Here is a 27466-nt window from a genome sequence, read left to right as displayed (position 1 = left end):
TCCGATTTTTCCTTCTATGACATCTAGTATCGAGAACTTGTGGACTGATTATTGCAAATAAAGATTAAAAGTAGTAGATGGTCAAACTTGTATCTCTTGATATCGGTACCATTTAGTACCAGTGTCTATACTAGATTATGATATATTTTAAGGTTTAAGGGTTGAACTTGTAAAATTCCTAAGCTCTATACTTACACTGAATTAGTGGAAAGTGGAAATTATATTCGACCAAAATCGGATAGGTTCTTGTCTTGCACTGATTAGATTATTATGCTTTGCCAACATGCATTGTCCGCTCTTTAACTTAGCATCTTTCTTTTTTCCTGTCAAATAAAGAAATACAATGTTTATTGACACGCAACAAAGATTCCCTATATTTGCCCAAGGGCTTTTAAAAAAAAAAAAAAAAAAGCAACAACAAGAATATAAAGCGGAATTTGCTTTAAAAAAATGGAAGCAAAAGTAGGGAATCTTGAAGTTCTGTAAAATTTACCAAATTCTATCAAATACAATTTATATTATTCTGAACGAACCTGGATCCAATTAAGACAGTGGGAAAATTTGCTCCTGTTCCTGTTCCTGTTTTATTATTATTATTTGTTTTTTATTGCATAGTAAGCCTTGTTATGTAAATAAACTCTAAAATGTGCAGTCACAATGAACCTTGCTAGCCAGTGCGCATATTGGGCCTTTTTAATAAAGCGGCATATAATACCAACGCTTCTTTATATAAAGATTAAAGAGGGATATTTTATTTAATTACTTTCCACTGCAAAATGTAATGATTCTGTGTAAGGCTAGAAGAGCATATTGGGCCTTTTAATAAAGCAGCATACACAAACTGGAGTCCGAGTAAGGCTAAACAGCATCAACCTATCAAACTAAGAACCCCTGAGTTCATCCGAAAATAAAAATAAAAGAGAAACCAGAACAAAGATGATAATTTCCTTAGAAAAATTATGGAACAAACTTGAGATCCGGGTGCTCGTGATGAGCAGCCTCGGTCTTCAGATCTTTCTCCTTGCCATCGCCGGCTTTCGGAAGCATGTAATTTCTTCCCGGTTGGCGCGAACAACCACTATAACGTGGCATGGCCCTCTGGCTCTTATGTTCCACTGGCTTCTCTGGTTGGCCTACCTCTTGGCTGACTATGTGGCCACGGTCGCTCTTGCCTACCTCCCCGGGAGCGAAAGAACTAAGGCTACTCTTGAAAGCAAGACTCACCACCTGCTCATGTTTTGGGCCCCTTTCTTCATCCTCCACCTTGGTGGGCAGGACACCATCACCGCCTTGTCCGTCGAAGATAATGAGCTGTGGGCGCGACACTTGCTAACACTCTGCTCTCAGGTCGCGCTTGCAATATACTATTATCTTTCATCCAACCTAGAAGTCGGTGCACTGCGGCTCCCTGCCGCTCTCATGTTTTCTGTTGCAATCTTCAAGTATGCCGAGAGGGTTTGGTCATTACAGCGTGCAAGCATGTCTTCCCTGCGGAGTTCCATGATCACCAAACCTGATCCTGGCCCTAACTATGCCAAGTTCATGCAGGAGTACACATCATCTAATGAAGCTGGGCTGACAGCCACAATCAAAGTAGAGGTCGAGAAACATAAAGGTGATCTAGAGAGCCAGCAACCGAAAGAAGTGCCCGAGGAGACCAAAGATTATGAAGAAGTTGTGTGCAAGGCGTACGTGTTCTTCCCGATATTCAAGCGCCTCTTTGTGGACCTAATTCTGAGCTATAAGAATCGTGAGGACAGCCAGAAGTATTTCGAAGGCCTTAAATTCAAAGATGCATACAAGTTGATTGAAATTGAGCTCTCCTGGATGTACGAGATTCTCCATTCCAAAGGTTCTGTTATTTATGCCTTTAAGAACTATGGCTGGATTTCTCGTGGGATCACTTTGGTCATTACTACGGCCACCCTTTGTATATTTGCGGTGGCCGACCATGCTGGATATGGAGGTTTCGAGACAACTCTAACGTATGTGCTTCTAGGGGGTGCAGTTAGCTTGGAAATCATTGCACTTGGTATTATGCTTCTGTCACTCTGGACCTACGCAGCAATGAAAGAGTCCAACTCTTTTAACCGTCTTTCAAAGTTCCTCTTTTCTATTCAAACAAAATTGAGGTCTGAGACAAAGCCAAGATGGTCCGAAAAAATGGCACAGTTTAGTCTGATTACATACTCCCTAGAAGATAAGCGTTGTTTGTGGAAGTGCATAATAAAATCTGTCGGATTTAAAGAGACTTGGGATAATTACCGGTACACTACATATGTTCCGGTTAAAGTTGGTCTAAAAGAGTTAGTATTTCGAGAGTTAAAAAACAAGATGAAAAACATAGAGGATACAGCTAGTTATAGGAGATTCACTAGCCATAGAGGCCAGTGGGCACTTCAGCGCAAGGGCTACTACCAAGAGTTCGGTTGGAGTGTGGAGGCCGAATTCGATGAGAGCATCCTCCTGTGGCATATAGCAACTGATCTATTATTCCATGAAACCGAAAAGTCCAAATCCACCTTGGACAAACAGTCAGAACAGAAATCAGAACCACAGCCGGCCCAGCAACTGGAAGACAATCCAGAACAGAAACAGCAACAGAAAAAAGAATCGAGTCGAGATATAAGCCAGGACATTTCAAACTACATGTTGTTCCTGCTCATCGTGCGACCTTTTATGATGCCTGCTGGCATTGGGCAGATTCGATTTGGTGACACCTGTGCAGAGGCGGCGAACTTCATACAGCCACTGGGTGAAATTGAGAAGCGTAATATCAAGAAAATCAAGAACGGTAATGCCGACAAGGGTAATATCGAGAAGAGTAATGCTGTAAAAAGGTTACTGGAAGTGAATACAGAATATGACCCAGCGCTTATTAAAGGTGATCGCAGTAAGTCAGTTTTGTTCAGAGGTTGCAAGCTTGCGCACCAATTAAAGACAGAATTCACCCCTGAGGGTAAGAATGAACCAGATTGGGATAAAATGTGGAGATTAATCAGCGTTGTGTGGGTAGAGATATTGTGCTTTGCTGCCAGCAAATGTAGCGGGCAGTTCCACGCCAAGCAATTAAGCAAGGGTGGAGAGCTGCTCACGGTGATCTGGTTCCTGATGGCTCATTTGGGAATGGGAGAACAGTACCGAATAGAGGAAGGTCATGCCCGCGCCAAGTTGATTGTATCCAAGTGACACAATTCGTTTCGAGAATCTTCACGTTTCCATTTTCATCCCTTTTAGTAATGTTCACTGTAAACATATATATAATGTACCGTGATTTTCATTATTACCAGTAACCTATTTTTTTTTCATCCTTTATGTAAAGTGTGCGTGGATGAGTTTATAATTATATATTACAGTGTGTTTGTGTGATATATATAAGGTTTTACAAAGTGTATATGAAATGTCACTGGATGCTCAACACCAGAGTCGATTAATAGACTTGAATGAAATTAATAATTCAAGCCTCGATCAATGGGATCAGGGAACTTGGGAGGCTTTGTTGTGTCGATGATTTGTCACAGATTGTTCATCATCGAAATACGAAACCTTTTTCTTTCCAATACGACCCTACATAAATTAGCACCGATGCACAAAGAAATTAAGACGAAAGCAGAATTTAATAATGTACTCAATTGATTCTCCCCTGCATTAATTGCACCTCTTTATTGCGTCCGCATCACAATCCCATAAAACCATGAGCGATATCTCATCTAAAAAATGTGGCATTTAAAACGTTGTGATATCTCATTTACTCCTAATTAATATTAAATTTGATTTTAAATGTGATATTTAATCTAAAAAAATATTTCGTACGTATAATATTTTCCGAAGTTTGAGTGATCGGGTGAGACTTTGTGGGGCCCCAATAAACTTCTTTTGGGCCTAGCTATATTATATTAGAGGTGGAAACCTTACAAAAGTTCCTTGCCATGACAATTGGAAAGTAGAGATATTGCGCCTCAGATTCTTGAAAAAGTTAAGTTTATCCAACCAACTGGAATGAGCTCAGGAGTTCATTTAAGAAGTTGAAGTATGTGGAATATGTGGGATGTCCCAAGCCCATTGACTTCCCCAACAAAGATGCATGGGAGTAGTTGGTGTAATTAATGAAGAATGAGATTAGGTGATTAATGATAACTTTTAACGAGATTAATTTGTATAAATATTGAATAAATTATTTCAACAGTTAGTTTACTATTTATTGTTTTAATAGTAAACGATAATGTGCAGACCTCACCATGCGGATGAGAAGAATTGGTACGCCGATTTTAGTTGGTATTTCATACTATAATATAATAATGGAATTTATGATTTTTTTTTTATCATTTATCATTATATTGTAATTAATTGTATGCAATGCTGTGTACTTTCTGTTGTTAATATTTTAGTCTAAAAAAGGTAAATCTTAGATGTTGGACTTATATTATCTTTAGAATTTTATTGTTGATATTTATCATTATCTTATAATTCATTGATATTTTTGTCCATATAGACGCAACACATTGCAAAAAATGCAGAGAATTAAAAAAAAAATACAAAAAAAATCCTAAAAGAAGCTAAATAAATTTTAGGAATATTTTCATTATATAAAAAGTTCCTGAGGTACCATCAGATTGTAAAAGTTAAAATATATACCCGTATCATTGTCTTCCCATTATTATTAATTTGACTTGCTGCATACCGCAGTGACTTTTAACATTTAAATATTTCATCTTGGGTTCACCTCGGACTCATGCAATAGTGGCTCTAGGGGCAGGAATTTCCTGTCCCCAAGGGTGCAAGAGATTCGGTTCCAAAAATATGTGAAAAATCTGAGAACATAGGACAAAAAAAAGAGGCAAGTAGAAATCACAAGGGGCTTGACTATTAAGTTATTTTAATTTATGAATTTGTTCAAAATCGAGTTAGATAAATAATATTTCGGAATTTAAGGAGCACAGAAAAGATCGTTTATTTTTTGGAGAACATAGGCTGAACGATGTTCTAATTTTTCATCATATATTTTTTGTTATCACAATGCAAACAACGTTAACATTTTAATCAAAATAGATCGTAGTATGTAACAAAATTACACTTCCACTAATCCGGAAAGGTTTTATAAACTCTAGAATTACAAAATTATAATTACTTCATTTTTATGAACCATTTTATCAATGAGAAAACATTTACGTACTTTCTAAGACCATGGAAGAAGACCTTTATTTTACAATAAAATCTCAGAACTGGGTAAATTTTATTTTTCAATCACAACTATATTTTAAGCTACCAAAATTTACTTTTCCTATATAATCTACAAATTTACGACATCATACCCAAAAAAAAAAATTGTCAAGAACGTATTCATAAAGACTTATTGTTTAGCATCTAATGATCACAAAACGAAGGGGGAATTCTTTTGTATACCCTTTAACATTTCATGTTGCATAATATCATATTTACCCTTTACCATTTCAAAAACACACTAATTTTACCCGATAAATTGCCATTTCTATTAAAACTCATTGTAAATTTTTAAATAATACATTTTAGTCTTTAAAAAAAAACAATTATGTAACATGTTTAAAAAATATTCAATGCTCTAATTGGCTAGTTGTTTAGAATAAAAGGTTAATTTTTTACATGTGATCACGCACACATGCATATGCCTACATGGCATTATATATGCGTCGAAAGTAGAGAAATGAAATCAATTAGAAGACTAAACAACCTTTTTACATATACTACATTTTTTATTTTTTAATAGGATAAAATGACAATTTTATAAGGGTAAATATGATATTATGAATTTTTTAGTTTAAAAATTTGTAAGGGTAAATATGATATTTATGAATTTTAGAGGAAAAATTTGGTAATTTGAAGGTTTTTGAGGGGTATACATGAAATCCCCCCACACCCAAAACAAAATAGTGGAGACGGGGCGAGGGATTTAAAACATTCAGACTAGAAAAATAATAAATTGTAGAAGCTGCTTATTTATTCTGATTATGATGGCTTTCGGAAGCCCGTCATACCTATTTTTATCATAATTTAAGAACAACAAGACATATAAAATTAATATTAAATTCTTGCACAAATTTTTAAATCAAATGCCAAACCGATGAACAAATATTCTTTTTGAAATTTAATAATTATTATTGTATTTTGCAGTAAAAAAAATAAAAGATAAATACTACTGTATTTACCCAATTTTTGTTGATGTTTCTATAACAAAAGGATTTTTCATGCTTTATCATAGAATATTCAGTCGTGGAAATTTTGAAAAGTATATATGTTGTTTTTTTTCTTTCTGGGAAATGAGATGAAAGGAATTAAATTATTTGTTTTTTCGAATGAATAATGAGCATCAGCACGCAAGATATTCACATTGCTTTTGTACTGTACTGTATAATAAGAATCAGGGACACACAAAGTGATATTTAATTCAAATATTATATAATAAATTTTTATAACGAATTCTCATTGGAATTTCGAACTTGCCACCTTTTTTTTTGAGGAAAAAATAGGGTCTAGTCCATATTTTATTGATCATTGCGGTTACAAAAGTTTTGTAGTTGCAAAATTAAGAAGGTACAAGTTGCTCAAACAAACTTGAACTGAAGTAAGATAAATAAGGTAAGAAAAACTACACATAGAAATAGAAATATAAAGTATAAGGAAAAATTAAATATAAAGAAGTGAAGGTGGTAGAAGGTCAATCTTCTTCCGTTTATTGATTTCGGCTGTGTAACAGTTGCTCAACTTCCTGTATCAACTGTTCGTGGGCCTTTGTTGTGTCTCTAAAGATGCGTGTACACCTCTCTCTTCAAATTACAAACATTGTCACAAGTAGAGATCCTCTTTCTTTTTTGCCATAGTTTTGCCATAGAACTTGCCACCTTCTACACATAAGATATTATCTTTACTATTAGACTGAAAGATTGCAAGAAAATATTATCCTCAGTGCATAATCCTCATAATGGCTGATCAAGGTCCGAAATTTCTGTCAGTCCTCACCGAATTAACTTATCTGTTCCAATAATTTGCAACGAAGATTAGATTCTCAATACTGTTGCAGGGCGTTGTGCTTAAGGCCGAGAAGGTCAGAATCATGATGCAGTTCCTGATACAGCTAGCATTAAGAAACACTCTGTTGATCGTAATAAATGGACTGTGTGTTTTGTTTGCTGAACAGTTTTGCAAATTAAGCACATATATATATAATGTCACTGGAAGCTTAACTCCAGAGCCTGTTATAACAGATTTGATTGAAATGGATAATTCAAGGTGTTCTGTTTCCAAAAGAAAAACGAAGAAACGAAATTCAAAGTTTTCAATGAGATGTGGGTACTTGGGATTTGGAGGTTTTGTTGTTGTATCGGTGAAACCTTTTTCTTTCCAAAATGGCTGTACATAAAGCACCAATGCACAAAGAAATTAAAACGCAAGCAGGAAAGAAGGATTTAAGGGCCCGCCCAAAATATGGATCCGGCCCATTTTTTATGCCTCAAATCCAAGAATTCGGAACTCTAAAAACTGTTTATAGCAATAAAAATCAAATACCAAGTTTACAAATTCATACATAAAAAAAACTGATATATATACAACATTTTGAGATAACAATTACTCACGCATGTTTAACTCAAAAACCATAACTTTCTATACGAAACTCTCATAGACTTGAAACTTTCATCATTTTAAAATAAACTAAAGATTCAAATCCATATTTTATTTGTCCAAGAAGAACCACGTTTGGGCTTCAAAATTGTGCCATCAATCAGCTTATATATATCGGCCACTGCAATATTTGATGAGTCAAGTTTAATTCCTTCACACAATAATCACATGCTGTAATTAAGCTGATCAATAGATTGCTATTTGACTGTACTTACTAACTATAACAAATTTTGTTAATCATAAAACAATTGAAAACCAATAAAAAATATAATGAAGAGGTCAATTTCATAAAGAAATAATCAAGTTTCGGAGTCGTTTGTGAGAAGTAATACTATTACTTTGACATAAACTCCAATGGCATCGAGGTACGCCCCAGAGCGTCCCATGGAAACCTATGATTTTACCATCAAAAGCAGAGACTTCGAAGGGAGTCCCTTCTTCCTTGCCGTATGGTCCAAAATGGTCCTACATAAGGCATCAATGCACACAGAAAAAGGGGAGCAGGAAGAAAGGATTTAAGCCCAACCCAAAAAAATGATTCGGCCCAGTTATAATGGCTCAAATACGAACGACCCATAATCTAAGAATTCGGTACTCTTAAAAATTGTAATAAAATAATGAGATATGTTCTGGTTCTCCAAGCCATCATATCCGAGAGCGTCTGTCAACAAGTTTAACAGAAAAAGTCTTACAATTTGGTTTAACTTCCAATTTCAGTGTCCATATTCAAGCTTTTAAAGTTTTATTTATAACATTTTAAAATGCTATTCACGAGTATTTTGTCACACTCCAGATTTTTACCATCCGGAGTGCGATTATATAAGCATCTTCACACCTTTCCTTGGCCTGTCAACCTACGTCGCCAACAGAAATGAAAACAAAACAACAAAACGGAGTCAGCTACAAAGCTCAGTAACCGGTTATTTAACGACGCGCTTCTCTATAATTGGCTTAATTTAACAACCATTCAAATAGGCTAGATTAATCCACACAAATTCACATTAAATTATGCACGCAAATTTGACCAGCAATAGCACGTCGGTCTAGGTTATCCATAAAACCAGTCACATCATATTCACACATGTGTAATCCCTGTCACAGGCGATTCCTACATTCTCATAACACAATTTCTTTAATCCGCCAATCCAATGGGAAATCCATCCAACATTGGAAGGCCGTCAACCCACTGAGAAATCCATCCAACAATGAGAGGCTACAATCACATATCAAATTCCAACCTCAGACCCGCTATCCCGTTAAATATGCCATCATAATCCAATATGCAATACCAATATTCAAATCAACCATATAAAACGAAAACACAATTATAGAGAAGTCCGGTTACGTGATATATAGCAAGATACTCAGAACTTCAAATCAAATTTCAAGAACAATCTAGAATCACTGCGACGTAGTCGGAATTCGAATCGAACATCCAATCAAATGATAATCTGTATCCGATTTTTCATTATAGTACTTCTCATTTTCTTTTATTTATTTTTTATTTATATGGGGAGATGAAGGTGCGGCAGAAAATTGAAATTAATTAAAGGGTTTTTGGTTTGGAATAAAACAGACTGGGGGACGGCGGGGAGTTAATTAAGAGGGGCCGGTTATGATCTAACAAAAGTGAATTTAATTTAAATAGGGAATGGCGGTTTTAGATCAGGGACGTGTTTAAAATTAGGATGGGATATAAATTTCGGTTTGCTGAGAGACGCGTCTCATTAATTGTTGTAGTTATCTGCAAGATGTTTAGATAGAGTAAATAAAAATATATAACTCTATATATTAATATAGATTAGTGTAATATTGTGAGAATAATTAAATTTTTGTATTTAAAATATTTATATGTTAATATTAAATAACATAGTAAGAGAAAGAATACCAAATTAAAATTAAAATACTTACTGACAAAATTTATAATCTAGGAATTACACAAAAATAGAAATATAATTAACCGAATATATATATTTTTTAATTTAATTATACTATGAAAAAGTTTTATGAGCATAAATAATAATAACTCAATTTTTCGGGATGTTACATATTTAAACCTCTATATGTAAGCAATAAAATTTCAAATCTGTGTAGTTTTAACTTCTAATGATTTTTGTTTTCAAGCCAAAAAAGAAAAGATTCTTTTTACCCACTCTTTTTTAATTTTTCTCTGATCATTCTCATACATTTTTTTCGACAATCTGTGATGAATTTTACGAATATAAAAATACGAGCATTTTTTTACTTGATTTTCTCTATCAAATGAGACCCATAAAGAAATACTTTTGAGTTATTTTGAAATCATCTTTTTTTAAAGTAAATCCCATGAGTACTTTAAATTTTTCTACTTTTATTTCAGTATACAACCATTTAAACCTCTGGTGTCATCATTTAAACTACTATGTTCAATCTTTTAAACATCTGATATTTATCATGTAGTATGACGCATTTAAACCTTTTTATACAATCGTTAAAAGTAGTTGTGTTAAACATTTAAATAGTGCTCATTGGCTTTACTTTTAAAAATAAAATAAAAACAACGACTTGAAAAATTCTCAAAAGTATTTCTTCATGGATCTCATTTGAAAGAGAAAATCGAGTAAAAAATGTTTGTATTTTCATATTCGCAAAATTAATTACAGATTATCGGAAAAATGGACGAGAATGATCAAAGGAAAAAAAAATGTTGGTAAAAAAAATCTTTCATTTTTTTTGACTTGAATACAAAAGTAGTTAGAAGTTATAACTACACATATTTAGAATTTAGTTGCTTGCAGATATATGTTTAAATGCTTGTGAGTAACATTTTAAAATGTTAGAAACAAAACTTTAAAAGAGCAAATATGAACGCTGAAAATGAAAATTATACATTAAATACTTAGGGGACTTGCTGAGGGATTTATTTGAGATACAATTATCAGGATCCTAAAATAATTGGTCAACTCATCAAACCTTTTACTTAAACTTAATGCCATTTTGATCTCATTGTTTTTTCTCCATAGTTTCTTAAAAAAAATATTAAAATATGCAATGTCGCCATTTAGAAATTACATGGCCAAGTTACAAGGAAGAACACATATTAGAATATTACTCTTTAATAATTTCATAATTAACACATCAATGCCACGTTGGACTATAATTTGGAATTTGGACCCACAAATCATTCTCACAACAAAACAATGTTTTAGGTGGGTTATTCTAAAAAAATTTGGAATTTGGAAAAATAAGATAACAGTTTTTAGTTATTCTAAAAAAATTCTGGTGCAGTATTGATTGGAAAAAAATGACACATTTATTGATATTTAAAAATGCAGGATTTGCTTGACAGAGTAAAAATTATTATTGCCAAAAATTAGTATTTATTAGAACATAATTCCAATCAGTCTTTAAAGAAAGGTTAAATTCTACAATAACTGCAACTAATTCTTATTTCTCGTCTCCCACCATATTTAACAAGATATTGGGAAAAAAATAACAGAAAAACTAAATATAAAAATATTTCTATAAACTTGGTTCATTTCGTATCGCAGCAACAAAATAAAAGAAACAAAAAGAAGAGAATAAAACTGGATGTTACATCTTTTAAATCTGCTTGACCCAGAAGTCATTTCCTTCTGGGCCGACATTTCTAAATAAAATCCAACTATAGCAATCTTTGCTATAACTGGAACAATTCTTTTGATGCAAGATCCTTGCAATGCTTTTCTGAAACAATTTTATGGATTATGTGCTCAAAGCCTCAAACACAGGATGACACCTTCTTTTTTCTAAGAACAGTCCAAAAATAGGAAACATGTCCTATATATAATTGTTTTCTTTGGTAGGAGAAGTGACGACAGAAAATGACCACATTTGATTGCAGAAAGAGAACATGATATTGATATATTCTTCTTTTCAAAACCATTATGTAAATAATGCAAGACTAATAAAAAACAAAATATATCAAATGGTTTCTTAAGACAAAATTGAATGAATCTGATTGCAAAAAAAAAAAAAAAAAAAAAAACAATTGAATGAGATGCATTTATGTATGCTCGAAATCTAGTTCTAGTTGGAATTAATTTAAAAAAAAATCATGACGCCTTCATTTACTTAAATAAAATGAGAGCTTCAATTTTGTTTTTTTTAGAGCTGCTAATAATTAAATTAATTAAAACCTTTTATTCTGACGGCAGCACATGCATGAGTTAGAAAGGATTCAAAAGTTTGGTAGAGCATTTTCGTCGTCTCCGGTCTGCCAACTATACAGAATAACACATCGTTTTATATTTTCATCCATATATACAAATATGAGTGAGGCTAGCGTGTGGTAGGTCCATGATAAAAAAGATTTGGTGAGCTTAACTCGAAAATCTATTGGATTCTCTTCAAACCATAAATTCAAGAAACTGATATGCTTCACGAGTGATGTGTGTACATACAAAATTTTAAATTTTTTGAATTTATTTTGTACAAATTCTAGCTTTACAAAAAAACGTTTACAACTTATTTTAATGCATTCATTTTTTTTATTATTTTTTACCGCCTGACTTTGTAGAAAATGAATTCAAATTTTTTTAAATCTAAGATAATTAAGAAATTTAAGAGAAATTTAATTAGATATAAACCAAGGTTCTAAATAGCGATTATAGCGGCATAGCGGGGAGACCAAAAAAAAAAGCTATTGCGAATAGCGTAGCTATAGCGGAAGCTATCACACATAGCGATTTTCCCTTTTCAAACTTTATATTATATATTTCTACTAATTATCAACATAATCAATATTAGAGAATTGATGTAACAACTAAATGACAACTAATCTAAGTCTATATTTTTTATCAATTACGCAAATAAGAAGGAAAAAAATCTAAAAAGTAACATTATTTAATAGTTTATACTTCATGATATTACATATTATAATAGACAAAGAGCAATTAATTTTATAAGGTAAATGAAGTCAATATACATATTTAAACATTTTATAATTATAATAATAATCAAAATCAGCTTTCAATTGAAATGAACGATAATAATTTTACAAATGAATACTATAAAAAGAGTAATCAAAATGAAGAATTAGTATTTGAATATTTCTCGATATAGAATGATAGAATAAATCACAAATAAAAATAGAAGCATATAGTTTGGTTTAGTATACTTATCGTAGAAGATCATGTAGCATTAGAAATAAGAATAGAAGTACAGAAGTCCATATAAATTGCAAAAAAAAAAAATTATGTAGCATAGCGGTAGCTATAGCGGGTCTTATATAGCGGTAATAGCGGTCAGCTATTATAGCTATAGCGGTCGTAGCTGAGTTAGCGCAATTTTATCTCATAGCTTAGCGTTTATGGTCTGAAAAAGCTATAGCGCTGCTATAGCTAGCTATTTAGAACCCTGATATAAACCCATCATATATAACTTGTACATTTAGATATTTCCCCATCAAATATTAAAAACTAGTTATTTTTCCATCAAAACTCACTTAATTGATCTATATCCTATATTTTAATTTAATCACTTAAAAATAAAGATTAATATTAATAAAACATTAGCAGGACAGTTTTACCCTTCCTCTTTATCACATCCATTAACAGAAGAATAAAACAAAAACGTCAGAAAGTGTGCGAACTTAAAACAAAAACAGAGTTCCAATTTCACCTCCAAGTGTACGCAATATGTATCAACGCTAGGCTTAGGTTCTATTAATCTTAATAGAACCTAAGAATCCCATGTAAAGAAGAGCGGAGAGGGTCATTAGGGATAATCAATTAATTTAATTTTCCAGTGTCTTTGTATGTCTGATGCGTGAAATGATGCAAATAATCATATCTACTTCCCTCCCTTAATCTTCTTATTCCTCTTCCTCAACTGGCCACTGCAAAATTTGATGAATCAAGTTTAATTGCTTCACACAATAATTTCAACAGCTGTAAATTGAGTTCAATAGATTGCTATTTGATTGTACAGCCGTTGGACTTCATGAGTAAAAAACAATTTGTTAATTATAAAACAATTGAAAACAAATTAAAATATATAATGAAGAGGTCAAATGCATAAAAAATAAACAAGTTTCGGAGTAGCTTCTGACAAGTAATACTAATACCTGGACATAAACTCCAATGGCGTCAAGGTACGCCCCAGAGCGTCCATGGAAACCTATGATTGTACCACCAAGCTCATCGAGTTCGAATGGAGTCCCTTCTTCCTTGCCGTATGGTCCGTGAGTTTTCTTATTGGTTATCAGTTGCAGAGACCTCACAATAAATAAGTCACCGAAATAGCCAACATAGCCTCTCACAGATTTAATGTATTCATCTTCTTCAAATTCGATCTAAAAAACAATAAAGAAAACTTATGAAAATATCAATTTGTTGGTAGCTTTCAATTTTTACAAAAAGTTCGTTTGCTATTTTGTATGTATCTGCAAAACTAAAATAAAATAGCTAGAAAGAAAAATCCTAAAATTATAAAATCGCCCAGGGGAAGTTGATGTTTGGTGCAAGAATCTGGTACCTTAGTCAGCCCTCCTGTTTCTCCGCCCCAGAGCGGTGTGCTTTCAGTAGTGTCATCTCGAAGTTTATAACATACACAAAGAGCATCGATAGTATCACCATGGCGAATATTGACTTTAACAATGCGAGAAACGACAGACTTAATTTGGTACGTCTTTATTGGTAAACCCCCGCTGCCACCGCAAGGCACCGACTCACTTATAAAAGCCTTAACAATGAGAAATTATGTTATAATATTGATTTTAAGCCAAACCTACATAAATATAATTTACAGAAAAGGCCAGGAGGACAACAAAGAATAATTAGAAAAAAGAGAGTATCAGAGTAGTTTTGACAAGCATATATAATAGTTGTAAATACCTGGTCTACATAAACTCCAACACGCAAAATATAATTAACGTTGACTTTTGCAAAGAAGCCAATAATTTGACCGTGCAGTGGAGAAGTGTATTCAAAGGATTCCCCTTCTTCCTTGCCGTATGGTCCATAAACGGCCAAATTGGTTTCCAGTACCAGTGACTTCAATTTAGAGGACTGGTATTTGCCTTTTACAGACTTAATATACTCCTTTGTTTTAAGGTTTATCTACAAAAACATAAAACTAGTGAGATAACTTTATGCATCCACACAGCTGTTTGTTAGTAGCTTTTATTGTCAATAGGTTAGTTTTGACTGATTAAACTTCTAATTATGCATCAGGAGAATAAATAGGTAATATATTAATCCAGAGTTATGAGTAGTATTGTTGAGTGACTATTTATAATAGAGGCATTGAATTCCCTATGTCAATGCCAAAAAAAAAAAAAAAAAAATTCCCTATGGGATGTCCTCGCTCACAAATTTATTAGACGTCATCCACTCCGAAATTTTTATTAGAGTGAGTCTATGGTACTATGCATATTACGATTTGTTACCGTGCTACGGCTCTATATTCGAGTTTTCAAATCCTAACGGTCGATCCGAATCGTTCATCTTGTTCTCCATATTAATATGTGTTTGGAGACCAAATTTTACATTTTTTGAAATTTTTTTACTATTTTTTTAGATTTATTGAAAATCACTGTTTTTGGATGGTCCAGAATTTTCAGATCAAGTGATTTTCTAAATATCTAAAAAAATAGTAAAAAAATTTCAAAAAATGTAAAATTTGGTCTCCAAACACATTAATATGTACTGAAAATAGATGGAATATAATATAATTTAATTTATTATAAAGACTGCGACAAATAACCCGGATCAACATTTTTCAGGACGGATTTTTTACGACTGTAGGAAAAATTAATATATTTCTTTATGTGTTATTGAAAATAAATAATATACTTTAAATTTGAGTTATTGATCACGGTTTAAAAGTCACTTCTAGGTAATACTGAAAATATTATGATCTTTCTAGTACATTTAATTTCTAAGAAGTATCTATTTTGAAAATTCTTTTTGAATGGCAATCATTAAATAATTTAAAGTTTTTGTTTTTTTTTTCCAAAAATAGATACATTTTTTTAGAAATTAAATATACTAGAAGGATTACAATATTTTTTGTATTTACTTAGAAGTGACTTTTGAACCGGGATCAATAACTCAGAATTCAAGTATTTTTATTTTTTTCAATAACACATTAAGCAATATATTAATTTTTCTTACAGCTGCGAAAAATCCTGCATGAAAAACGTTGATCTGGTTATTTATCCCAGTCTTTCTAATAAATCAAATTATATTGTATTCCATCTATTTTCAAAAAAATACATTAAATATTTCTAATATTTCAATACAAAAAGTAAAGAAATTAAAGAAATTATGTTTTGTAAAAAAAAAAAAACCCGGTGAGAATCTCACCGGAAAAAAGATTATAGAACCGGTGAGAATCTCACCGGTTTGGGCATTTTATGAAATCCCGCTGAAAAGCCGATAGAATTTGAAATTTTTTAATGTTTTTGGATATTAATAAAAATTCCGGTCGTCCACTCAACAGTCTATTTTGTGTCCTAGCAATTAATTTATCAAGATAATAATTTAAGCATATAATTACAAAATAAAAGTCAGTGCCTTCATCTTCATCGATTTTTGTAATAAAATAATGACATCCATTACTAAAGTTACAATAGGCTCATACCTCAGTCAAGTTTCCTCCATCTCCGCCCCATCGGTCGGTGTATTGCGTGATGCCATTACATTCAAAATACACAATAAGAGCATCAATTTTGTCACTATGATAGATACTAATTTTAACAATGCGAGTAATGCCTGTCGGATCCATATGTTTCACTATAGCACCACGACTATGGAATGGCCCCTTCTTTATTATAGTACCATTTAACTGGATACAGATAGAGAACACATACATATTATGCATTATCTGTTAGAATGATCTATTAAAAACCGAAACTTTTTCAATAATATAGAAACATAAGGTTAAACGATCTTGACCAAATGTAATAAAATAAATAAAAATTATAGAAACAAGGTACAAGGTATAATAAATGCACTACAATTAATAGATTGCCTTGACTATATATACCCTAACAAACTTCATGTTTTCTAGCATTAATTGTAATTGCCAAGGCATACAATTTTGGTGTATTGTTGACCTTATTTAGATATGTGATTACCTCATTTTTCACAGTTGCATTTGTTTTCCACTAAACAATAATTTCATGTGAACTTCAATGAATTATCTAAACTATATAATCATGTGCTTTTTTATAAGGTAAATAAAAAAGCCGGATTTATTTCAAAGGTCGCCCATCTTTATTTCTGGAGCCTTTTTAAAAAAACAATTTGAATCCGTTGAAAATGGTTGTATTAATTTGAGCAGTCGTATATGGATGGACGGCCCATAAACATAAATGGAAAACCACAAACTTAACCAATGAGAGGCAGTCTCTTTTGCTAGCCCACCGTTGGCACAAACTACAAACCTTGTGCCAGTAATACCCTTAGCAATGCAAATTAAATTATGAGTTATAAAATAGACTGGTGCTATGATCCATATCTTTATTTTTTATTTTTGAAGTTCAAATAACCAATTTTAATGGTTAAATATGAACTCCTTGTAAAATTGTAATTGAAGACCTAATTTTATATGTTTTAGAATTATGTTATTATTTTTTCAAATAGATAGAAAACTATTTTCTTCATATGAACCATAGTTTTTAAATCAGGGGATTTTTCTACCTATCTAAAGAAATAGAAAAGTTTCTAAAAATTCTGAAAGTTATTGAATTTAGTCTTGAACTATATTTTCAGATCATGTTTAACGGTTCATATCAATTGTTTGAATTTTTAAAATACTAATATAGATTCTTAGTACGGATAGACACCTAATATGCGTATTATCATAGCCTTATATTAATTAAAATATAATTAACAGAATGATCCGGTGTACAACAAGGAAATAGAAAATAAATTCAGAGTAGATGAAAAACATGATAGCTGTGCCTACCTGCCGGACATAAACTCCAAGAGCGTTGACCCAATCTTTTCTACAGTATCCATGAAAGCCAATTATTTCACCCCCGAGAGGCGCAGGAAATTCGAAAGATTCCCCTGTTTCCCAGCCGAAAGGTCCATAACCATCCAAATTGGTTTTCAGTTTCAGTGACCTCACAATACAAACGTTATCACCATAACTGCTTACGTAGCCATTTACAGATGTAATGTACTCGTTTGTTTTAAGATTGACCTACAAAACAATAAAACTTGTGAGAAAACTTGTTAGTAGGTTTAAATGTTCAGATTGGTATTATTGTATGAGCTGGGCTACGGTGAGTTGCGAAGTAAAGCGACTATTTTACTTCACGCTCATATTTTGTGATTTTCAAGTTTAAAACGTTGATCCGAACCGTTCATCTTGTTCTCCATATTGAAATGTGCTTGGAGACCAAATTTTACATTTTTTGGAATTTGTTTACTATTTATTAAGCAATTTTGAAAGTCGCTGATCTGATGGTCCAGAAAATTTTACTGTTTTTACTGTTCACAGCAAAACAGCAATTTTCAAAAATGCTTAATAAATAGCAAAAAAATTCTAAAAAATGTAAAATTTGGTCTCCAAGCACGTTTCAATATGGATTAAACATCTAACGGTTCGGATTGCTCATTTGGACTTTCAAAATAAAAATACGGCGTGAAGTAGAAACGCGTTTTACTTCGCAACTCACCGTAGCCCACCTCTTATTGTATAATTAAAAATATATAAATATACTGTTCCAAGAAATTAATACTTTAACTTACACCATGAATTTATCATATTACGTTTTTTTTTTATAATAAATACTTCCGTTGTGAAGTTCGAAACGGATAAATTAAGAATTTAGAGTTAGATTATCTAACTAATGAATTGTGTCATCTTTGCTTGACTACTTTTTTTTACCGAAAACAGATTGACCTGGTATTAAAATTAAAGTGGTTGAGTAATATATATTAAGCCAAAATACACATTTAAATTGATGGACAATTTTGAAACAGAGAAGGGTCCAAGTATAATAAGATTTTTTATATCACAAATATACATGAGCAATTTATAGCAGTATAAATTGCTCAAGTGAGTATTGACATATTTAAAATCACTACTATCAAGATATTGGCATAGCTGACTTTTCCGTATCTTGATATTTTGTAAATTAAAAAAAATTGATATACATCTAAATTTATATCAGAAATAACGTACAGTTTCTGTTGCACGTTTAAAATATATGTCAAGAAGTTTCAGAAGCTATAGTTCTAGAGTAGTATTGTTGAGTGACCAGTTTTGAGATATAGTAAATAAAATATCTCATTATTTTAAGAAACAATATAGGCATTGAATTAATTAAGGAAATGTCCTCCCTGACAATTTTTAAGAAGTGCTGAGAAGTGAGAACAATGCTCTTTTTTTTTTTATTAATTTTATTTAATTATAGAGCTCTCGGTTAAAAACCCTGTCTAAATAAAAATAAATTCTTTTACCCAACTAATTAGATGTGGTTCTCCCAACATTTTATTTTGTTATTTTTTATTTATTTTGTTTGGTAATACTTCATCTATATAGTAATTTAAGAATTTTTAATTACAAAATAGAAGTCGACCATTTGATCTTCATTGAACTTTACAATAAAAAAATGGCATCTATTACTAAAGCTGCAAATGGCTCGTACCACAGTCAGTTCTCCGTAAGATCCGCCCCAACGGTTGGTGCATTGTGCAATGCCATTACGTTCAAAATACACAGTAAGACCAACTATCCATCCGTTGTTATGGTTGATAGTAATTTTAACAATACGAGTAGCGCCTGTAGGATCCATTTCTTTCTCTTGCATATCGTCACCGGAGAATGTACCTTTCTTTATTATAGAACTGGTTGACTGCATACAGAGAACACAAATACATGTAGCAAATAAAAGTTTAAGGATCTTGACCTCATGTAATAAAATAAAATAAAAATTATAGAAACAAAAGCATTGATCTGTCAATGGGATTGATACAAATCAGGTGGAAACAATTTCATATCCATATCTATTATGATAATAAAAAAAATTTATTCACCCCTGTCCGTACCCGATATGTTAACGAAAAATAATCTTATTTTTACTTGTCTTTTCAAATACGGTACAGATCGGATAAACGAATAAAAGTAATCTTACCATCGATCTGTGGTGGTATAATTGATGGACAACAATAGGGGAGAATGTTTATGTTGGGCTTTGTTTCTATGGATTGCCTTGAGTAATCTAGAGTCACAACACATATAGCATATATATATTCTGGAGATGGTTCACTTTTCATATTAACCCTAACAAACTTTATATTTACATGCAGTGGAAGGTTTATTGTAAAAGTTTGTAACCTGACTTAGCTGTGTAATCACATTATTTTTTACTTTTACAGTTTTTTCCATTTAACCATAATATTTTAAGGTGAACTTCAATGAATTGTCTCGGCGATATAATCATGTGCGTTTTTAAAAAGTTAATTTTTATATAAAAATGACTTAGATTTCACTGTTCTAAACTACTTAATTATTTTAGAAAATACAGAAATTTTATTTTCTTACTACGTAAATAAAATAGAATCAAATTGATTTTATTCTCAGTGTGAATCGACGGTCCACAAACAATAAAAGAAAATCAATATTCGTAGGTAAACTAAGTCGATCTAGGCTACATCATACTCACTATCAAATAGCCTTACCCATGTGCTTTTCTTTAGTCGATGGAGCGCTTTTTTATTTTTTGAAAGTGCTGTCGTTTCTTTATTAAATCATTGTCGACTTTTATCAGGAACAAATTTCTAGAAGGATATATTCTTCGATTGATTTTTATATCGCGACATGCTGTTTAAATGTCATCTACTTGGATTAAGTATTACGCTTTGTTAAATGTGATGTGATGAGCAAATTTTGCATAGGTGGAATAATATGTAGATGTTTCAGTATCGTATGTTGTCTTAGCAAATAATTGAGAAGTGGAGAACCAATGTCAGTTTGTGAAAACAGAGGTAGTGGCCGTCTATTATACTCATAACAGGTATGACTATCAACGTGTTAGGCCTCATGTAATTTTAACATATTCTTGACTTATATATCACGGGGTGCTTCGACTCACCGTATTATTATATGAGATCTGCTAGACTAGCGCTTGCTAAAATTTACTTAATGGGATGAAACACGTGCTACATTTTTCTTCAATAAGAAGTGGTGAGTCAGAGAGATAATACAAGAGAGAAATAATATAGAATAAGAAGTGTTTCACGGCTCTCTTATGTGAGCTTTTGATTTTTTTTTTTATTTAAAAAAGTTCTAAATTGCTAGAAATCCCTCAAAATATAGACAAGTCATTTTATTTTTTTAAAAAAGAGGTCAATAGTATAAAATTTCACAAATAATGTGGGGTCAAATTTCTTGAATATAGAACAAAATATATGTACTTCATTACCAATTTTTCGAAAAAAATAAAAGTTAATTGACTCCATTCTATACACATATCATCACCTCTGTGTTAACTACCCTCCAAACTCAGTTTTCCAATCTGTCGCCCAAATCCCCTTTCTTTTTTTCAACTTACTTTATTTATATATTTCCAAGAAAAAAAGCACGATTCATCATTTCTTTCTGTCATAACTCATGCTTCTATTTTTTCCATCCGTTCTATCTCGCTCATATTTCCAATAATCTGTGATGACTCTTGCAAATATAAAACTACAAACGTCTTGTACCGAATTTTCTCTTTTAAATGATATCCGCTAATTTAATATTTAATGGGTAATGGTACAATATGAGTAAGACTAATTTTAAGTAGGTATATATGAGTATGAAAATGCCTCCATCCGACACGTATCATACCCATTGGCACCCCTAATTGTATTTGATTGTAATAATTTCACTTTGAAATTTCCGTCCTTAATTTGGTAATTTGACACAACTTCAAGTTTTCCTTTTTTTTTGCTTTCTTTTTAACATGTTCCATTTTATAACTAATGACGATTAATCTTTGTTGCGTGCCTGTACAACATTGTATTTGTTTATTTGACAGCAAAAAAGAAAGATGCTAGTGAAATGGCGCACAGTGCAAGTAGGGAAAGGAGACAATAACCTGTGCAAGCCAAGAATATATCCGATTTTCAATAATTCAAAGCCCCATTTGCCGCACCTTTGAGCAAAGCATAAAAAAAGAAAAGAAAGAAAGCAAGAAAGAATCTATTTATTCTTAGAGAAAATATATGCAGCTCCTGCTATTTGTTAAATCGAAACAAATTAAGAGGTTCAATCACGGATCCAGGTTAACCCGCAATCTTAATTATATCCAGGTTCGTTAAATCCCGGATCTAAACATTAGAAGTACATTTGCTTTCGTCGCTGATGTTTCTCTCTTGCGCAAGGTCATGTTTTTTTTTCTTTTCTTTGAAATGGTGCAAGACCTCTCTCTCTCTCTCCCAATTCCAAATTAAACTTTGCAATTTGATAAAAATAATTCCCCTTTTATCTTTTGTACTAATGAATTTTCATTTTGGATGCATGTTGGCGACGCAGGGAAAGTTATTTTATTGGAAATAATATATAGCTGAATTCGACCACAAAGTTTGGTGCCTAAGTGTTAAAGGAGAATCACAAAGTCAAAACACCAAAAAGGAGTATAGAAACTTGGAGATCCTTGAATAAAAGAGCGAAATAATTTCTTACAAGTTAAATTTTTTTTTGGTTGGCTTGAATTGAATCCCATGAGAATTTTATTTAATTAAATGAATTGACTGTTTTATTGAATAATTTCTTGTGTTTACAATGTATAAACAATAACTATTTATTCAAATACAAGGCTAATTTCACTGTTGGTAAAATAAATAAAAATATCGATAACGGGAAAAGCAGATTTTCTGTAAATGACAGATCGGGAGTATGCCAGAAAGAAGGACAGATAATTAGATCTCCTACAATATGTGTTGTTTTAATGATCTCTAACACTCCCTTTCAAGTTAGAACCATATAGATCTATCGAGTATAACTTATGTACCATTCGTATTCTTTCCACACTACTATTCGTGTAGTAACATTACTTGGAAAAAGTCTCTTCCATCCTCCACTGAGACAGTGCCTCGGTGGAGGTGGGTTTTGGAAATCTAATGTAATAGATGTTTGTTTCCTTGAAATCAGTTTATTTATTTCTATTTAAAAAAAAAGAAATACAATGTTACTAGTCAAGCAACAAAGATTCTCTATAAGTTATAACACACAATTTGCTAAAAAAAAAGGAGCTAAAAAAGGGGAAAACTTGAAGTTCTGTAAAATTACCGAATTAATTTAAAAGGGAAATTATTTGTATCAAATACATTGTTTATTTTTTTGAACGAACCAGGATGCAATTAAGACGGCGGGGTAAGCTGGAAATTTTTGTTTCTGCATGTCAGTTCCATTCGCTTTGGTTTAAGCCACCATGATCACCAAAATAGAAAAGAACAAATTTTCCACATAGGACTTCCGTTATATATAGCTGATATATTTTGTTTTTATTGTATAGTAAGTCTAGTATATTAAATAAAGGTCAATCTAATACACGCACTCCTTTAAACACAAAAATGTGCAGTTACTATCAACATGTCCGAATAATGGTCCTTTGAATAAAGGAAATCTGATACCCGCAGTACTTTATAAAAAGCAGGATTCCATCCATGTGCGCACTCCTTTATACCCGCACTACTTTGGAATATTAATTATTATGGGTAAGGCTTGAGCATATATTATTTAGTTTCTTTGTACTCCAAAATGCAATGGTTATGTACATTATGCACAAACAGCATGCCCCATATGGAAAACAAATTTAAATGTGAAAAATAATGTGATTACATATCTCAGGAGGTTGGCTAATTTTAAAATATTGTTTTCTAGCCTTCGGAACAAACGATTCGGTTTTCTGATTTTTAAAGTTCAAACATTTAATTCAAACCGTTAGATGTTCAATTTATATTAAAATGTGCTTGGAGACCAAATTTTAGATTTTTTTGGAATTTTTTTTACTATTTATTAAGATGGTTTGAAAATCGTTGTTTTTATAAAATTTCTGCACCATTGAAAAACAGCCATTTTCAAAACATCTTAATAAATAGTAAAAAAATTCCAAAAAATGTAAAAATTGGTCTCCAAGCACATTTTAATATAGATTGAACATCTAACGGTTTGGATCGACTGTTTGGACTTTGAAAATCAGAAAACCGAATCGTCTGTTCCGGAGGCTAGGAAAAAACATTTTGAGCTTAGTCAGCCTCCATATCTAAGTAATGTTACTAACTTTTGCAATCAACATTTCACTGTATGTAAATATAAAGTTTGTTAGGGTTTAATATGAAAAGTGAACCATCCCCCATATGTGTTGTGGTTCTAGATTACTAAAGGCAATCCATAGAAACAAAGTTCAACATAAACATTCTCCCCTACTTTGGTGTGCATGAAAGCCAATCTTCAGTACAGTGTGCATAAAACCCAATGATTTGACCGTCGAGAGCAGGAAATTCGAAAGATTCCCCTACTTCGGTGTCGTAAGATCCATAAATGTCAAATTGGTTTTCAGTACCAATTTGTATTTTGAACGTAATGGCACCACTCAATGCACTGACCTTTGAGGAAGATAAATAATGGAACGTTGGATGAGGTACGAACATTTTGCTCCTTTAATTTATTAATATATGTCACTTTTTTTTATTGTAAATTAGTGTCTGATCACTTTTAATTCATAATTATATATTCTTAAATTAGTGTCTGGATAAATTATTATCAAATAAAATAAATATAAAACAACAAAATAAAAAGTTGGGACAACAACGTCTAATTAGTTGGTTAATTAATTGACCCAATTTATATCTACAAGGGCTCTGTTTTTTTTTTGGCCAGGTACTGAAAACAGAGAGCTCTTTACGTAAAACAAATTTAATAAATTAATTAAAATCTGCGGATTAATTGTTCTCAGCTTTTGCACTTGTCAGGGAGGACATTTCTTAATTAATTCAATGCCTATATTTTAGCCTGAAGCATATAATGGAAAAAAATGTGTCCTTTTGTCATGTTAGGAACTTCACAACTAAAGCTAGCATATAATGAAAAAAAAAACAGTAAGATAAAATGATGTTGTAAGTTACAGGTATTTTTTTCTTGGAACAATGTCCTTTTGGTATATATACAAAATACTACTGAACTTTTTGGTTGTTTTTGAAAATTTTGTCCCCTAATGCACAATTTAGAAGTTTAATCATTCATAACTTACCTATTAACAGTAAAAGCTACTAACAAACAGTTATGTCTTATGTGCATACAAAAAGTTTTCTCACAAGTTTTATGTTTTTGTAGGTAATGTTTAAAACAAACGAGTACATTAGGTCTGTAAAAGGCTACCGGGACTATATTTTGAAGTGATTGGTACTGGAAACCAATTTCGACATTTATGGACCATATGGCAAGGAGGAAGAGAGAGATCCTTTGAACACACTTCTTTTTACGGTCAAATTCTTGGCTTCTTTGCAATCGTCGGAATTAATTATGTCCTACGTGTTGGAGTCTATGTACTCGAGGTATTTACAACTAATAATTAAGTTTGTCAAAATTACTCTGGAACTTTATTTGTAATTATTCTTTGTTGTCCTCCAGGCCTTTTCTGTAAATTATATATATGTATGTTTGGCTTGAATTGATATTATATCATAATTTTAGATTCCCATGGTACAAATAACTAAGTCGGTGTCTGGCGGTGGCAGTGGGGCTTAAATTGTTGCAGTCAGTATTCGCCATGGTGATTCCCATGGCATGAAAGAACCCCACTCTGGGGCGCAGAAACAGGAGCGCTGACTGAGGTACCAGATTCTTGCATCAAACATCAACCCCCTTGGGGGTTTTACAATTTTTAGATCCATTTATTATTTGTTTTTAGTATTGCATATACATACAAAAGAGAAAACAAACTGTTTGTAAAAATTAAAAGCTGCCAATAAACTGTTATTTGCATAAAGTTTTTATCATGTTTTTGTGGATCTAGCTTGAATACTGGGAGTACATTAAGGCTGTGAGAGGCTATGTTGGCTACTTCAGTCACTAATTTATTGTGAGGTCACTACAACTGATAACCAATAAGAAAAGTTACGGACCATACGGCAAGGAAGAAGGGACTCCTTTCGAACTCTCTGCTCTTGGTGGTCATATCATAGGTTTCCATGGACGCTCTGGGTTGTACCTAGACGCCATTGGAGTTTATGTCTAGGTACTAGTATTACTTCTCACAAACTACTACAAAACTTGTTTATTTCATCATGATATTTTTATTGGTTTTGAATTGTATATAAGAATAAAATGTGTTGTAAAATTAATATCAATCTATTGAGCATATATAATTAGAGTTTTTGATTATTTTGAAGGATTTAAACTTGACTCATGAAATTTTGTAGTGGCCAGAAAAGGAAGAGGAAGAAGAGGAGTATGATTGGTGACACAATTTTGAAGGCCAAACGTGGTTCTTTTCGAGCAAATAAAAGACAAATTAATGCTCTTTAAATTTAAACATTTTGAAATAGTGAAAGTTTTGAAATCAATTAAAATTTCGTAAGTTACGGTTTTTAAGTAAAGCTTGTACGAGTTAATGCTATTTTAAAATAATATTTGTAAGTTTTTTTGGTTAGAATGCTAGAGTTGCTAATATTTTTTTTATGAGAACAATAAGATAATAAATTTATTAATTATCTTCCTAATCTATTCTTCTCTCATTTTTACATCTATTGATCAGTGTTGATCACCGTAGTTTGTAACAAAACTTTACCAACTGAAGCTAGTGACAAATACACTGCCCTCTGAATTCGTATTTTCGAAATCCGGAAGAAAAATTCTTGATTAACTTAACTCCAAATTTACTAGAAAAAAAAGGACCAACTTGTAATGATCTAGGTAGCACTACTACAGAAAACAAAACTATACACGGTTAAAAATTGAGGTTTTACACGGTTTTGCAACCATATCCACAGCCGTCGTATATGAAAGCGTCGATAAATTTTACAGTGTATATCAGTTTACCTACATACATTTACAAAATACATGCGAATTATCGGGACGGGAGAAGATCCAAACAAATACATCCAGACACCAGCAAATATAATTTGACAAGAAGATAGGCAGTAAGATTTGGGAAGTGCCTTCTTTTGTAATCATTTAGGTCAAAAGATATGAGTCAGCACGATTTCGAAGTGCATTTCCACTCTTTCTATTTCAAAAAAAGCGGATTTGTATTTCTTTGATTTTGGAAAACCAAGTCAGAGGAATTCACATACCCTCAGTTACTGGACTGAGTACAATTGAATTAGATGGTTCAAAATTTATCTTTTAACTTGGCACGAATCTCAAAGCACAAATAATACTGTCCCCTGCGCCATCCCGAGCAAGCACAGACTGAGAGTAAATCCGAGCCGTCCTTTTCAATTGTGTTGAACCAGATACCTGGGAGGATACAGATCCAAGTCAGAGTCGGTCACGTGCTGCCTCTAATTGGCTCAGATCTGCGCCAAGGGATCATGATTTTACTAATTAATTTGTTATGGACTGTCGATCTAGGTCCAACGGCTGAGGTTAAAGAGTTGTTTTTAGTTTCAAAATAAATGAGTTTTTTTTAATGTCAAATTATCGACACGTTCTCCACTTTCAATCTCTTGTTTGATCCTCTAAGCTCATTTTCTTTTTTTTTGAACTTAATTATTTTTCTATATCCAATTTAGCTTTTGAACTTGTAAATGTGCTAGCGAACTTTTTGAAGATGGTCATTGTCGAAAATTGCTAGTTGCGAGACTTGACTCGAGGACTATTATCATGTCCATTTTTTTTATTTAGG

The 27466-nt window shown here is 32.2% G+C and overlaps 2 protein-coding genes and 1 long non-coding RNA gene across 6 annotated transcripts; 2 read left to right on the top strand and 1 right to left on the bottom strand.

Annotated features, from left to right (window-relative positions):
* Nucleotides 1-791: 791 nt before the first annotated feature.
* LOC144545276 (uncharacterized) lies at nucleotides 792-3371 on the top strand. The gene has a single exon (XM_078293869.1). The coding sequence runs from the start codon at nucleotides 937-939 to the stop codon at nucleotides 3187-3189; it is 2253 nt and encodes a 750-aa protein (XP_078149995.1). The 5' UTR covers nucleotides 792-936; the 3' UTR covers nucleotides 3190-3371.
* Nucleotides 3372-7592: 4221 nt separating this feature from the next.
* LOC144545303 (mannose/glucose-specific lectin-like) lies at nucleotides 7593-19901 on the bottom strand. 4 transcript variants are annotated; one of them, XM_078293895.1, is made up of 8 exons: nucleotides 19766-19901; nucleotides 19280-19486; nucleotides 17587-17826; nucleotides 16258-16461; nucleotides 14508-14732; nucleotides 14149-14355; nucleotides 13739-13966; nucleotides 7593-7774 (listed from the first exon to the last, which is right to left on the bottom strand). In XM_078293895.1, the coding sequence occupies exons 1-8, from the start codon at nucleotides 19766-19768 to the stop codon at nucleotides 7754-7756; spliced, it is 1335 nt and encodes a 444-aa protein (XP_078150021.1). In that variant the 5' UTR covers nucleotides 19769-19901; the 3' UTR covers nucleotides 7593-7753. The 4 variants fall into 4 exon arrangements, with proteins under 4 accessions (XP_078150021.1, XP_078150020.1, XP_078150023.1 ...); XM_078293894.1 differs by lacking the exon at nucleotides 7593-7774 and adding an exon at nucleotides 13154-13510; XM_078293897.1 differs by lacking the exons at nucleotides 7593-7774; nucleotides 14508-14732 and adding an exon at nucleotides 13154-13510.
* Nucleotides 19902-23873: 3972 nt separating this feature from the next.
* LOC144545142 (uncharacterized) lies at nucleotides 23874-26339 on the top strand. Its single transcript, XR_013508396.1, has 5 exons — nucleotides 23874-24259; nucleotides 24952-25172; nucleotides 25312-25451; nucleotides 25634-25855; nucleotides 26040-26339. It is a non-coding gene; the product is annotated as an uncharacterized LOC144545142 (long non-coding RNA).
* Nucleotides 26340-27466: the final 1127 nt, after the last annotated feature.

Source organism: Carex rostrata, chromosome 27 (assembly GCF_964058835.1).
Source record: "Carex rostrata chromosome 27, lpCarRost1.2, whole genome shotgun sequence".
NCBI classification, from domain to species: domain Eukaryota; kingdom Viridiplantae; phylum Streptophyta; class Magnoliopsida; order Poales; family Cyperaceae; genus Carex; species Carex rostrata.
Note: the sequence above shows the minus strand (reverse complement) of the source record. Positions and strands in the feature narration are given on the sequence as shown.